General features: G+C 36.2%; 1 protein-coding gene across 2 annotated transcripts in view; it reads left to right on the forward strand.

The window, feature by feature from the left end:
• Positions 1-10,392, forward strand: part of Tti1 (Telo2 interacting protein 1) — a 44,982-nt gene extending 34,590 nt beyond the window's left edge. The window contains exons 12-15 of one of the 2 annotated variants that reach the window (XM_069836174.1): positions 314-542; positions 2,947-3,075; positions 3,291-3,379; positions 9,279-10,392. In XM_069836174.1, the coding sequence (XP_069692275.1) occupies positions 314-542; positions 2,947-3,075; positions 3,291-3,379; position 9,279 (448 nt within the window). In that variant the 3' untranslated portion in view covers positions 9,280-10,392. Of the gene's footprint in view, positions 1-313; positions 543-2,946; positions 3,076-3,290; positions 8,870-9,278 lie in introns of those variants that run through there. The other variant, XM_069836173.1, reaches the window with a different exon arrangement.
• Positions 10,393-15,628: the final 5,236 nt, after the last annotated feature.

Below are 15,628 nucleotides of genomic sequence, written 5' to 3' on the forward strand. Positions count from 1 at the left end.
CTCTTTTTTGTAATAGAAATATATTGTTACTATCTGTGGAATTTCCCCAGAATATTATTCCGAAACTCATTACCGAGTGGAAGTATGCAAAGTATATTGTTTTTAAGGTATTGATATTTACTATCTTTTGCATAGATCTAATAGCAAAACAAGCTGTGGGTGGTCTAATGCAAGTGGGCTTGCCTCATCCTACACCCTCTGCAATCCAATCCTGAAGAAGCAATGCTTAGTGGTGTTTTTTTTTCCAAGAAACTGACCGCCAGAACAATGCTCAATACATTTATGAAATATGGAGTGAATCTTGTCTGTGCAGGCAGGTGCTGCAGCCTCTGTGCGACACCTTGAGCAAGTCTGCACCTGAGAGCAGGAAGAAGGACAAGGGCTCTGCGTACAGGTTCACGCAGTTGTTCAAGCTGCAGCTGCAGTTACTCAGTGAGCTGGGCGACCTGGTGATCAACCTGAACCTGCAGGAGAGACAGCTGGACCAAGTGATGACTGCAGCTGCACCGTACCTCAGTTCGCTGCAACCACGCCCTCTGCAGGTCGGTATTGAGATGTTCCCAGAATACATTATCAGTGCTAAATGATTCAATATATTTCAAGTCGGTTTCTGAAGGTGATAGTGATTCAGATCTGTAATTCTCGTAAGATGTCTCTATCTTGCAACATGGTAAAGTAACGCCTATTAACTGTCACTGTAATTCTTTGCTCATCTTCAAAGAAATGTTGTGATATAGTAAATGTAATACGAGACCACACCAAAATCGTCTTTTGTGGTCTAGTTGTTACCATGCTGATCTTTGGATCCTTAAATCTCGCTGGAAAGGTCAATATGAAATTGGTAAGATGAAAAATAATTTAAGTGCATCTTGAAGAGTTCTCTGTCAGACATTGTATTGTGTAACGACTTTCTCAGAATACTTACAAGGAAAGCTCACCAAGTGATAACGGATTTTCACAACGATTTTTCCGCCATATGTTTTCATTTGAAATAAGAAACTTCGCTATAAATTTCTACATCCAGAGAAGGCCTAGTTTTCGAGATATGGAGGTATGATTTTTTTTCAAATTCTTCAATCCAGAGCTATAACCGCTAATGCAAACAGTGCTATGTGCTAGACATATCAGGCAATAAATCTCATCTAGCTGCATACTGTAGTGTCAAAATCTCCTTAAATAATATAAGTTATGAAAATGACATCAGATATATATTCATTAAATTGATTATAGAATAGTCTATAAGAAATGATAAGGAAATGTAAGCATACCTGAAAATACTCACTGTACTGATCACAGTAGTGGAAATCGTTGTAAAAATGCTCAAAATACAGTGGAACTTTGCACCACGAACATTTCAGAAAAATAAGTTTCTCACAGTCAGCTTTAGAGCAGTTCTGCACATCAACGTGAAAACAAAATTCTACAGGCGTGTCGAATTTATCAGATTTGTTGTCAAGGTATCTGGCTTTATGTCAGTTGTATTTAAACATATTTACATATCTAGGAGATGATAGCTGATTATGCGTTAAAGACTGCAATTTTATCACATTATCTCTCTGATGCAATATAATATTTGTGCCAGGTAACAAAACTATCAGAGAAGTTCCGAATAAAATTTTTCCAAGCCTAAAGCCATAAACGTCAAGAGGCTGAACAATCAGAGCTGTATGCTTTGGAATTGTTAACACTTCCATCGTTTTACCTTCTGGAGTTATTCTTTCTATGTCCTGTCGACCTCGGTAACTGATCCACAAGTCTACAGAAAGAATGCTATGATCACTGACAGATGGAAAGTATACTTCTTTAAGGGGTTAGGTACAGTTTACAGCAGTAAAATTTTTGGAAATATTCAACATTTTTTTCCTCCATTACTGTATCTTGTACAATAATGAAAATTAGTATGTGTAAAGCACTGTCCTTTTAGTATATGAAAAAAAATATTTTTATGATTAAAAAAAAATTATTTATTTTAGTTATTTATTTATTTTTTCAGAATTCAAAATGGTGACAGTTCACTGTGCAGAGATGAAGCTTTTCCCTCATAACTCATAAACTTATAAGTTTCTGATGTTCTCTCTCTTTTATTTTATTGCTGAAACTCATGTTTACAATATCATGCTTTTTCAACTACATTCCTTAATAAATAAATATATTTTTTTTTTATTTTGTGTTAGAAAAAAATACTGATATATGACCATTTTTTAAATGAATTTATTTTTTATCAGAAAATCTATCAAAGGTAGAGAAGTGATTTTGCATCATATTGTAGATATGACATGCATATAAATACACAAAAGATTTCATCACAGAATGTTGGATAGTTTTTGAGTTATGAGGGAAATGCTTCATCACTGCACAGTGAACTGCCACTTGAAAAAAAATATAAGTAATTTTTTTTTAATCGTAAAAATATTTTTTTTTATATAGCAGAAGGACAGTGTTTTACATAACCAATTTTCATTATTGTACAAGATACAGTAATGGAGGAAAAAATGTTGAATATTTCCAAGTTGAAATTACTGCTGTAAGCTGTACCTAACCCCTTAAACAACTTTAAGAGGTGAGTTTTCATAAGCTTTCCCAATTTTGAGGACAATGCATAAATATATGGGGCCTTAAACATTTTCTTCTTCACAATGGCAATGGACATAGACTTATATGAATGTCAGACGATTATTTAAAAAAATCATATCTCGAAGGCTAGGCCTTCTCCGGATGTAGAAATTTATAGGGAGATTTCTTATTTCAAACGAATATATTGGGGGGGGGGGGGGAATCGTTGTGAAAATCCATTATCATTTGGTGAACTTTCCTTGTTAGACAGTATGAAGTAAAGAGGTCCAGTAGCTGCTTATAATTAACATTGTGGTTCGGTATTGGCTCGGATTGTTGTGTACTGCAGCTACATGAATAAAAGTTACAAGAAACTTAATTTCTTTCTTTCAGGAATCATGTGTGAAGCTCTTCAAGAAACTGTCGACAGTGAATCAAGATGCAGTGTGGCTCAAAGTCATCAGCATGTGGAGTCCTGTTCAGTGGTTAAGACCACCATTCAATGAACTACACATAATTAAGGTAAAAAATAACATGATTCACAAAAAGAAGTTCTGGCTTCTTATGTGACAAAATTTTGATCTTTGAAGTTTTCATAGCTGTGAGCTTTGACTCCAAAGAAATACTGCAACAGCACATGTAGATACTGTATATGATATTTCTCTAGCTTCATAATGGTTTCATGGTCACTAATATATTTGTTAATGACAGACTGTGTGTGTTTTGTGTTGTTTCAGTTTTCTGATAGAAACACCCATCATCAAGAGGAATTCAAGAAAAATGCTGAAGATATTTTGTCCTCTTTTTGTTGGCTGTCGAAGGAATGGTAAGAAAATGCGTTAACAAATCCCCATGAACGTGTAATTTAAAAGAACAAGAATTTTAAGAATATGTACAATGCAGAACCGAAAGTTTTTTTTTTTTTTTTACTGTATGTTTCCTACCTCAGTAATTTTTTTTTATATACAGGGTGCATCAAAAACACCTGACGGTTTTTGCAATGCAATACAAATCATATCTGCTGAATGTCGCTGCTATAGTAGATGTCCTTGTGTTGTGTATGTTTTGGAGTTCAGTTGAGATGGAACGTTGGTCTACTGAATGCCACATTTCTGCGGTATTGTTGTTTATGAAAACTGAGTCTGTTACTGCTACGCAGCTTGGGTTTCGACTGTATTTTGATACACGTCATGCACCCAGTCGCAATACCTCGGTAATGTGGGTAGCAAAATGGCGTACAGAGGGGTCAATAAAGGATACCAAGCCACTAGAATGTTCTCGTCTGGCTCGTACACCTGCAAATGTGGAACTGGTTCGGGAAGCAGTGTGTCATAATCCCAGGCGGTCAACTCTTCTAAGAATGGCCGTGGAGATCCTACCTGTGTGAACTGTTGCTCCATCTTGCTGAAACCACCACTCATGATGACCACGGACGAAATTCGGAAGAAGCATTTCGCTACTTTTGCTGCGCAACTTTTGTACTGCAGCTGCAAAAGTTGCGTGTCGTGTTCACACGTAAGCCAAAAGTAGCGTGCTGCACGCTACTTTTCGTGCTGCGCAACCCGAGTGCTGCAAAAGTTGCAACTGAAGGTTGCGAGTCTGTTCACACACAAGGCGCTACTTTTGCAGCCACAGTCATGCTGCAGGTTTCTATCTCCGTGTTGACTTCTCAATATACATTTTGTGGTTATGTTCGCATTATTAAGAAACTCATGCGAAAGCTTACTTATCTATTATTTGCTTTTCTATCCTAACTAGTATTCAGAAATTGGCATTATTTTTACTATAAAGCTTTTAAAAATGCCTATATACTTAAATGATAACCAACAGCATATTCACATAATCAATGTTGGCAACCCTCCTGTTTGAAACTACACTACGGAAAATTAAAAAAGTGAATTATATCGTCAGCAAATATGCTCAGACTGTGTTGTGCATTTAATAACTGTTAGAAATAATTTATTTTCATCACATCTAACATTAAAATATATCCAAACAATAAAAGTATCATTGGCACATTTGGGTGGCAACACTGGTCGCAACTGCAGCAAAAGTTTCAACAAAACCGATATCAAAAATGCTGTGGCTGCAACCCTGAGAACCCTGTTCACATGTCGCTACTTTTAAGTTGCGCACAGCATGGAAAAGTAGCGGGCAGCAGGTTCAGCAGCCGCTACTTTTCGGGTTGCACCGTTGTTCACACATCGCAGTACGAGAGTTGCGCAGTTTTTTGTACTGCAGCGCTGCAAAAGTAGCGATGTGTGATCGTACCTTAATGCTCGCAGTTTAGTAACTGTTGCTCCTTCCTTACCCTCGAAGAAATAAGGCCCAATGATGCCATCCGAACAAATTCCGCATCAGACTGTCACCTTTTCACTGAGGATTGTTGGGAGCCCAGTATCGGTAATTCTGCTTGTTGACATATTCACAGAGGTGAAAGTGTGCTTCATCAGACATGATTAACGTAGCTACAATACCAAGGTATTACGACTAGGTGCGTGACGTATATCAAACTGCAGACAAAACCCACGCTGCTTAGCAGTAACAGACTGTTTTGATAAACAACTCTACTGCAGCAATGCGGTGTTGAGTAGACCAACGTTCCATCTCAACTTAACTCCAAAACATACACAACACAAGGACACCCACTACAGCAGCGACATTCAGCGAGTATGATTTGTATTGCATTGCAAAAACCGTCAGGTGTTTTTGATACACCCTGTATATGCAAATGTGAATAATTATATAACACGAAATTAAAGAAATGAAAGTATAAATGGTGCATTTCCAGCAGTTCAATGGGACATAAAATTGTAAACAGCCACTCATGTCATCTTGTCAATTTCACAATGAGGTTACCAGACATCACTGTTTCCCAGGGACAGTCCCTGAATTTTGCTTTTTGTCTCTAGATAATTCGTCTGTGGAATATCCCCTGATTTAAAAATTTGCTCCCAGATTTTTCATGGTTTAATATGGTTTAACGATCCTTATACATTGCTGTGGATGAATTTTGCTAATGCAACTTTGCTTCTTTCTCATGAAGCGTAATTAAGACTGAAGGTGAAAACGTAACTGCAGTCGAGTCTTCCATATGTTTTGAAGGTTAATAGAATAACTGAACTCCAGGAAAGAAGAGAAATTTATTCTATCATTAATTAAGCAAATTTTGGCATCTTTAGAAGAAGATGGTTTCTTATTCCGTAACAGAATTTCTCAGTGTCTCTTGCGAATTTATGAAAATGCTGTTGAATATCTCAGTGCCTGGCTTATTCATTCACAAAATAAAAAAATCTACGGAATGTATATTGCTGAGACCTCCTCAGAAAGAGAAAAATTTGAAGAGATAGTCCATTATTTCTTTTTAAATATAGATGGAGTTGACCTGGATGAAGATAATTTATTCAATGAAATTTCTTTCTTGAAGAAATACATGACTTCAGAGAAAATAGCAAAAATGAAACAAACAAAATTCTACTCTTTGCTGAAAATGGAGTGAAATTTTTTTACTTTTTCTCTGAGAAATGATTTCCTGTGCACAACTCAGAAGTTTATTGAACCATCTCTGTGTCTTATCTGTGTTTTTTCTTTGGTGAATATGATGTAAACATCTCAGAGATCCAAAATGGGTTTAGAAACTGTTCGTGCCATGCTTGCTACCTTAACCAACTTCAACATGATCTGTCAGGAATTTGCTGTAAAATTGAGATCCAGAGAAACTCTGTTTAAAAAAGTTTACTCTTCTGAAAAATCCAGTACTTTAATTGATAAGAATGAATATTTTAGTTTTTTTAAGTTTGTAAAAGTATACAAGTGAATGTCAAACTTACAGCAATGTTAAAAGTATTTTTTTCATATGTCTATATTGTGTAAAATATCCGGTAACCTCATTTCACAACATACCTGTTATCCTTCACACACATTATTTGTGCAAGCAAGATATATCATTGCTTGAGTTCTTAGTGGGGAGCAGTTGCTAAATTTCAAATACATTATTCCATTTTCTTGAATCCTTATACATCCTTAACAGTACAAAGTGGAACAGTTAGGTTCAGTAATACACAGGAACGGAATACAATAAAACCCTGATAAGATGCTGTTCAAGGGACTGGCTGTAAACCGCATATTAACCGGGATCACATATTAGGCAGGTATACTTATATACAGTATCTATTAGCATTTTTCTTTATTGAAATACATGATTCATGAAAGGTAATACAGTATTACTCCATTATGTAATTACTGTACTGTATGTCAAAGACATTTACAATATGTACTGTACTTAATGCTTTCGAAAAAAAAAAAAAGTCATTTAGAGTTGCTTGCTGTGTGCGTGTACTCCAAGTCCTCATGTTTACCACACTTCAGTTTCTGCGATTACATCCTCCCGATGTCGCAGCTGTAGTGATTGAGTCGCGATTTTTTATTATCGTTCTTAATGACGATGATGGGATTCCTAATGAATCAGAGAATTGTTTCTGATTAAGAGTACTGTTTTCATCGTACTTTCGTAAGATTTCCAATTTTTTCAACGCAGAAAGCGCTTTTTGTTTAACACTCATTGTAATCACATTCACAGACACTTCAATACACTAAAGGACAACAAACTGCTCAGCAAAAATTTCTAGAATTTTATTACGGCCGAGTGAGGAATGCTGTTTGAGAGAGAGGTTAGCAAGAGGGTGAGGTATTGTAACTGTATGAAGGCTTTAACCACGCAGATAAGGAGTCGAATAAGAGAGTGTAACAAGAGGGTGGGATATACTAAGGTATGAAGTATGAAGGTTTAAATGTGCAGGTAAAGGGTCGAATACCAATACTTTTCAGGTTAATGGTACCAGCGAGTTCAGTGACCAAGATGTTTAATTGCTGTTACAGTACATTGCTGAAAATTACATCGAAAATATCCCACAAAACAGCGTATTATGCAGGACTTGAGCACAATAAATGGGGTATTTTATAAAGGCGTTATATATGAAATGTGCAGGGACTGGACAAAAAAAATCGTATTACACGGGATAGCGTAATAAGTGGGCACGTCTTATCGAGGTTTTACTGTATGATTCATCTTTTTTTCTTAATTTTCGACCACCTTCTCCTCCCTCTAACCACCTTCATCACCACAATTTTCATAAATTAAGTATATATAATTTATTACTAATATGTGAGGGTAACTAGTCAACAGCCAGCATGTAAAAATTAACAGAAATAGTTCTTTGGTCGGCGGGAAAAAGCACATAAGTCAAAGAAGTCGATTTTTCTGTTGTACCTAATCACATAAGTCTAGTATTTTTTCTAATTTTTGAAATAATAAAATTTCTTGTATTTTAAATTGAAAAGGGTCTTACTTTAATTAAGATACATGAATTTCATTATTATACTGGGTGTTCATTTCAAAGTGTGTCATGATGTCACTGTTGTTGAGTCAGCGATTTGAAGCGAGTTTCAGCTTATGTGTCAGAGAAGTTGCCTATTATTCAAGGCGTTCAATCTGAACTTGAGAACGTGTACGGTATAACTTGAACGTTGTAGCAACAGATGGCAGTCTGTACGGTCTATGTGCTACCATAACCTCTTTCGAACTGTGTTTTGCGCGGGCAAGTCGTACGCAGGGTAGTTATCATCGGTTGCGTACCACAACATTCCATAACACAAATCAAATGCTCCGTATCCATGTTGACCGTCGAAGTTAATGTCAACAAATACGGAAGTAATCATCTTAACCCTCTCCCCATATCCCGACAGTAAGAAAAAAACTCACCTCAGTACGTGTTTCCAAACAGTTCACATTCCTGCCACTACCGGCGTTACCGTACGTACTCTTCAGAATGAATGCCGTACTTGCCAGGCAACTTCTCTGGCACACGGGTAATACGCCTCTGCGGAAGTGTAGGAAGATTGCATTCTCTAGGCTCATCGGCTAGCCACATGACGGCATACAGCGAGCCATGACACACTTTGAACTGAACACGCAGTACTAATATTCAGTTAAGAGTAGATTAAAAAGAAAGTTCTCTCCTGGAAATTTTTTTTTATGTGCCTTTTCCTGCTGACCAAAGAGTTGTTCTTAACCATGTTACAAAACCTTGTTTTTAATGTAGCTGTTTCGAAATCTTACAAGATCCTGTTGGAATTGTGTGCAGTTGTCGGTATGGAAATACATAATTTGAAAAATCATTTTGTTACTTATTTTTATAGTAAAATCGTGATTTTGGTCTCATAGGATTCTTTATACATTTGATCTCAGTTTGTTAATATCTTTAGCATTTATGTAAATAATATTATAGTTTTTGTATATAAAAAAGTGTCATAAGCAGTGAAGTCTTTTCATTTTCTAACCTTAATACGAATTCAGAGCATTTTGTATATCCATCATTAGTACCACCTTCAGGTCTTCTCTATAGACAAGAAGAACAACTTGACTCCTGCTGATGAAGCAGTGTCAAGGCAGTCAGAAAATTGGATATAGGAAATTCTGCATTGCAGTAAAACCAGACATGTGTCCACCACTGTGGTCTTGCGGTAGCATGTTCGCTCCTGAACCCAGCAGGCCAGGGTTCGATTCCCTGCTCGGGATGAGTTACCTGGGAGAGGTTTTTTTGGAGTTTTTCCCTCACTCCTATGAATGAATATTAGGTAACTTTATCACTTATTCTCGCCACTTCCTTTACCTCCTCACCCATCATCCTTTCCTTATCATTCCGGTTGCCTTCCTTGGTTTTCAGATTGCGCCTGTGACGGTCCTCCACAGCTTCTGACACTCTCGGCCGTTCTGTGACGAGTGGAGGTAACATTTCAACCATTGATATTGAACAATGGAAAAACAGATTGCCTTCAATTCTTGCGGGATATGAACTCAAGAGACATTTACAATGTCGACAAGACAGGTATCTCTCTAACAAAACTTCAAATTTTAAGAAGAGTGGAAAGAGCAAAACTTGGCAAAAGATAGAATAACCGTACTCTTCTGTTACAATGCTGCATGTGAAAAAGCACCGCTCTTAGTGATCGGAAAATCATTGAAACTCAAAATGTCGATTAAAATCAGTATTTTTGTGCTGATTCATGGAACACTTTAACCTCAGTCAAGCAACCACCTGATAAAATGACCATTTTACAGGGTAACTTTAGATGACTGCTTTAGACAAGTTTTACTGTTGTTAATTTGTATTATTTAGTATTTAGACTCATATGAAGTCCCTACTAGATATCAGATATGTTAATTCGAAATTTTCTCAGGCTTCCAGCCAGGTCATAAGTTGGTGATCCACCGACGTTTCGAGGATGTTCATCTTCCTCATCTTCAGGGTTAAATGATATCTGAGGGTACCCAGCTCCTTAATTTATAGTGCCAGAGGGAGTCAGCCGAGGAGCTGTGCGCCGATTGGCTGTTATTAGTGCAGACCGCGGCGAGAACGCGGCCGATGTGTCGTCTTGCTTTGTGCTTTCCGGCTGAATGACCTTGGGTCTCACGGTGGGCTCAGCAGACGAGTTCTCATGTGTCCGCTGATGACGGCCCGTCGTCCGGGCAGTGAGAAATTTAATAACCAGTGCCCATGGAGACCTGAGTCCCGATTCAGGTTACCGCGTTCCGCTGCTATGGCCAGGGTTTCTTTTACTCTTCTATCCCAATAGCCTGCACATTTTACCAGGATCTCGGTGTTATTGAAATTAGCCCTATGGCTTTTTTCAATGCAATGTTCAGCCAATCTGGATTTTTCGGGCTGCATTAATCTGATGCTTCTTTGATGTTCCGAAAGATGCGTTGCTATTGTGCGTCCAGTCTGTCCAATGTAAGCCGCATCACATTCTCACCGCCCGGACGGGCTGTAATCAGCGGAGGACACATGAGAACTCGTCTGCCGAGCCCACCGTGAGACCCAAGGTCATTCAGCCGGAAAGCACAAAGCAAGACGACACGTCGGCCGCGTTCTCGTCGTGGTCTGCACTAATAACAGCCAATCGGCGCACAGCTCCTCGGCTGACTCTCTCTGGCACTATAAATTAAGGAGCTGGGTATCCTCAGATATCATTTAACCCTGAAGATGAGGAAGATTAACATCCTCGGAACGTCGGTGGATCACCAACTTATGACCTGGCTGGAAGCCCGAGAAAATTTCGAATTATCACGTCGCCAGGAAAGCTTCAGTAGTTATCAGATATGTTGTTACACTTGCTGGGCACATGAGGGAATGCACTTGATCTATGAAAAATCATGTTAAAACACAACAGAAACTTTATTCATCAACGGGTAATATTTCACTACATTGCATACAAATCACAGAAATACAGATAAAAACAAAAGAAAACAAAAAAGATACTGAGTCTGATTTACATATATTATTACAAATGAAGATTTGTGAGTAAAAATGCTGTGTAATGGAAAAGGAATGCATTTTAAAAACTCTCCTCACAACTAATCAAATAGTACAATGATTGTTACATTTATGACGGTACGTTCCAAAAGGGCTAAGCACAGAGACAGATTAACACATCTTGTACTGATGTGATCAATGAAATATTTACAATAATTTTGATCAATCACTCCATATACAGTTTTGTCCACCTATGGATTCAATCAGGTAATTGGTCATTGAAGGCATGTGGTAATAGATGCCACATTCATTAGAACTTATCACTATTATAAAAAGATTTTCCTTCAAGTCCATCCTGAATATATAAAAGTATTTTTTCTTTCTTTTTTTTTTTTCTGATTCCAAAATTAGACAAAAAAAATTAGTGACAAAATTCATTAAAAAATGTCTTCCGTGTTAGTTCAGATCTGTCTCTAAGCTCTTCCTCTCGCAGTGCTGGTCTTTGTCAACTATTTTACATGAATTTGTCCTTTTTTATTTCATTTTAATATTATAATACAAAAGAGTTGGTGTGTACCAAATGTTTCCAGATTTCTGTACTCTCACATTCGAAGGAGCATGGCTGTCTGGAATTCACGTTAACTCATTTTTCCATTTTAAGGGAACTGACTCACTACTAAGTCACAGAATAAGAGATAAATGATTTAGGAAATTAATATTCTATCACATTTAAAGAATAATTTCTCTAAAAGGAAACTATGATAACAGATTTATCACTTCCACACAAATTATATTTGGATCTGTTATGGAGTGACGGACACTAAAAGAACATAAGAGGCAAATATGTCTTTGGATCAGGGTTCGTTGGATATAAAACAGGAATTCTCGACTTTCAAAATTCACAGACATTATCTTGTGTTCTTACAGTCTGACTTCCTACACATCTGCTCAAATTTACAAAAAAAAAAAGTTCACATTCATTAAATTATAATCCTATTCACAGATGGTACATACGGTATATCATACAAACAAAAATACTTTGTGGACAAACTTCTGTCCAGAAAGCTTCATACAACTGCATAGTATGGCTCCTGAGGTAACATATCCCTCCATCACTCTAGATAAAGTTTGCCAAGTAGCACCTAAATATAGGCCACAAGCATCTCGATCTGCAGTGCAGAACACAGCAGCTTCACACCACGGAACTCTGATCCACCAAACACGACTCCAATGTGACTAGCACAAACAGTGTTGCAATAGCCAAATGAGCACAGTTGTTCAAGTGCAGTCTGAGTATTTGTTTGGAAAAACAAATCATAGGTGAAAAAAGAAAGAGATTAATAATACTGGGTGTTCATTTCAAAGTGTGTCATGACGTCACTGTTGTGAGTCGGCAATTTGAAGCGAGTTTCATCTTTTATGTCAGAGAAGTTACCTATTATTCAAGGCGTTCAATCTGAACTTGAGAACGTGTACGGTGTAACTTGAACGTCGTAGCAACAGATGGCGGCCTGTACGGTCTGTGTGCTACCATAACCTCTTTCGAACTGTGTTTTGTGCGGGCAAGTCGTACGCAGGGCATTTGTTATCAGTTGCATACAGCAACATTCCACAATACAATCAAATGCTCCGTGTCCAAGTTAATGTCAACAAATACGTAAGTAATCGTCCTAACCCTCACCCCATTTCCCGACAGTAAGAAAAGAACTCACCTCAGTACGTGTTTCCAAACAGTTCACATTCCTGCCACTACAGGTGTTACCATACATATCAGTAAGTAATCTTCAGAATGAACGCCGTACTTGCTAGGCAACTTCTCTGGCATATAGGTAATACACCTTTGCGGAAGTGTAGGAAGATTGAATTCTCTAGGCTCATCGGCTAGCCACATGACGACATACAGCGAGCCATGACACATTTTGAACTGAACATGCAGTATATTACGAAACTAATTTATAATGTTATACTTTATTGCGTTCCCAGGATATTTTATTATTATGGCAAGCAAAGGGACGCTTCAATACAATAACACTTCTGAGATCAATGTAAAGAATAGATGTCAAATTAAAACCGGAAATCTTTTATCCAGAGAATTTAATACAACAAAGGGATTGTTACAAAGATGTATATCACCATTACTTTTTAAAATATATACCTCTTAGGAACTGGTTCAGGAAGTGTAACACAATGGAAACTCCAATGAACCAACAATATCTTTATATCAGCTACTTTTTGCGACTGACCAAGTCATAGTTACTCAGGGCACTGAAGATGCATCGTATATAAGAAAACTAGTAGAGGAGTATAAAAATGGGGGCCGAATTTAAATTATAAGAAAACCGGAATATTTAAACTTTAAGATGGAAGATGAGAAGCTAGAAATTGATAAAGAAGAAATTAAAATGGTAAATAAATTTAAATATTTGCGGTCAATTTTAGAAGCTGATGGAAAATGTAGCTGAAATTAAAAAAAAAAAAAAAATAAAAAAAAAAATAAGTGAAGGAAGTGGTACAATAGGCATGTTGAACTCGGTTCTTTGGAGTAGAAACATTTTAAAGAAATCAGAAACCCTAATTTATAACTCACTGGTACAAAGTGTTATGTTTAACAAAGCATAATCTTAGACATCAGACAGAATACACGAAAACAAATTATTGGATAATGAAATGAACTTTCGGCAAAGAGCAGCAAGAAAATCAAGAAGGGAAAAATTAGAAATCAAAGAATTAGAGAAATTACGGATGTACAAAAGAACATTATAGAAGTGAGTGAATTTTAATCTTCTTTGATTAAAATGCTTTGGACACGTGAAGAGATGAAAAATGGAAGAATACCAAAGATGATACTAAGTGGATTGAGGAGGGAAGGAGAAGAAGAGGAAAACGAAGAGAACAATGGCTGGATGGCGTCAGACTTCGTTATACAAGCAGAAGTTTGTCGAATTCACTTCATTCGGTAATTTTTACGAGTGCAATAAATTATATAACACTATAAACGTGTTTCATTTTTTTTTTTTTTTTTTTTTTTTTTTTTTTTGCACACAAGCATTATAAAACAAATTAATAAAAAAAATAACATCAAATTGTAATGATGAATAGTTTGAAATCATAGTCTATGAAGAATGAGTTGCTCTGACAACAGTGATGTATTCAAATGTCATTTCACGGAAAATCATTTAATAATATGAATTTTATGGCACAAGTAAAGTCATAATAGAAGTTATGACATTTTAGTTGGCATAGTAGTATCTTACAGCCTAGATCATGCTTATAGCAATAATGTGGCATATTGTGCACGATTTTGACTGACATTAAAGACTTTATAATGTTGGTGTACAAAAAAAAAAAAACAAGTTATGAAACTGTGAAGATTATATATATATATATATATATATATATATATATATATATATATATATATATATTTTAATAAAATGGTAATATCCTCGATATTTTACCAGTTCCCTTACAATAAATTTCCTCAAGAATCAAGCTTCATATTACCACAAATTAGTCACTTCTTTCTGCATATCATGACAGGATCACGTCACCCACAACCATCAGAGAAAGACTAGACTCAAAGTGTTATATTTTGTGATGTAAAAAGAAGTGGCCTCTAAGACTTTTTTAAATACCGTACATAATCTGTAGTATGTATTTTCAGATAACTAATTACATATTATATAAATAAACTGAAATAATTTTAATTAATTTAAAGTTTTCAAACAGCATTTTGTGTTTCGTCAAATTGATTTTGTTACTATAGTCAATTTTTAGAGAAAGTTAGTCCCATTTAATTTTGGATAAGTTTTCTTTTTATTCTAGCAACTCATAAATATTTATCTGTTCATTATTTGAAACATTAATATTGGTAAAAATATTGTACTCTACATAATATGTAGTATGTTTTTACAAATAACTTTACTTACATATTATTTAAATAAACTGTAACTAATTTTAATTAATTTAAAGTTTTCAAACTATACTTTATGTTTCGTCAATCAAATTGCTCATGTTACTATAGTCCACTTTCAGAGAAAGTTAATCTCATTTAATTTTGGGTAAGTTTTCTTCTCATTCTAGTAACTCATGAATATCTACAGTATCTGTCATTATTTGAAAACTTACTGTTGATAAAAATATTTTTCTCTAGTCATGAACTAATGAAATTCAAAGTTCGGTTGAGCAAAAGTGAAATAGTATTTTGTTTTTCAGCTCTACAGTGCGTGAGAAATAAGGTTGTGATAGACACTGCCTGGGCGAACATGCACGTGTGGAAGCTCAGCATCATCTTGCCCAATCACAATTCATGACCCAGGCGTGATATAAGAGATCAAGCACTCATCAGCATTGTCACAGTTCATATTGGATTGTATCCCTGGATTCTACTTCCAGTTCCGAATGTTCTGTTTTGTTCACAGTTCAACAACGTAACACATTAATTGATTAAGTTTTATATCTTATACTCATATAATCCAATTATCTCAGCAGTTCTCCAAAAGTAAAAACAGTGACAGTAACAAAGAAGAAGCTTTTGGTGTTAAACAATTGGAGACTGACAGACAGTGACTAATAGGAGTTGTGACAACACTGTGCAGCAGGAAACGCCAATCACAACCTTATTTCTCATGCACTGTACACTGGAGTCTCATTCAGTTTCCTTCCTCCATGCTGTAGTGCAGAGGATGGTGCTCCGTGGCATGTGGACACGTTTCTTGCTTCTCAACATTACCATTTCCATTAGACTATTAAAATAGGTG

This window comes from Periplaneta americana, chromosome 9 (genome assembly GCF_040183065.1).
Source record: "Periplaneta americana isolate PAMFEO1 chromosome 9, P.americana_PAMFEO1_priV1, whole genome shotgun sequence".
Lineage (NCBI taxonomy): Eukaryota > Metazoa > Arthropoda > Insecta > Blattodea > Blattidae > Periplaneta > Periplaneta americana.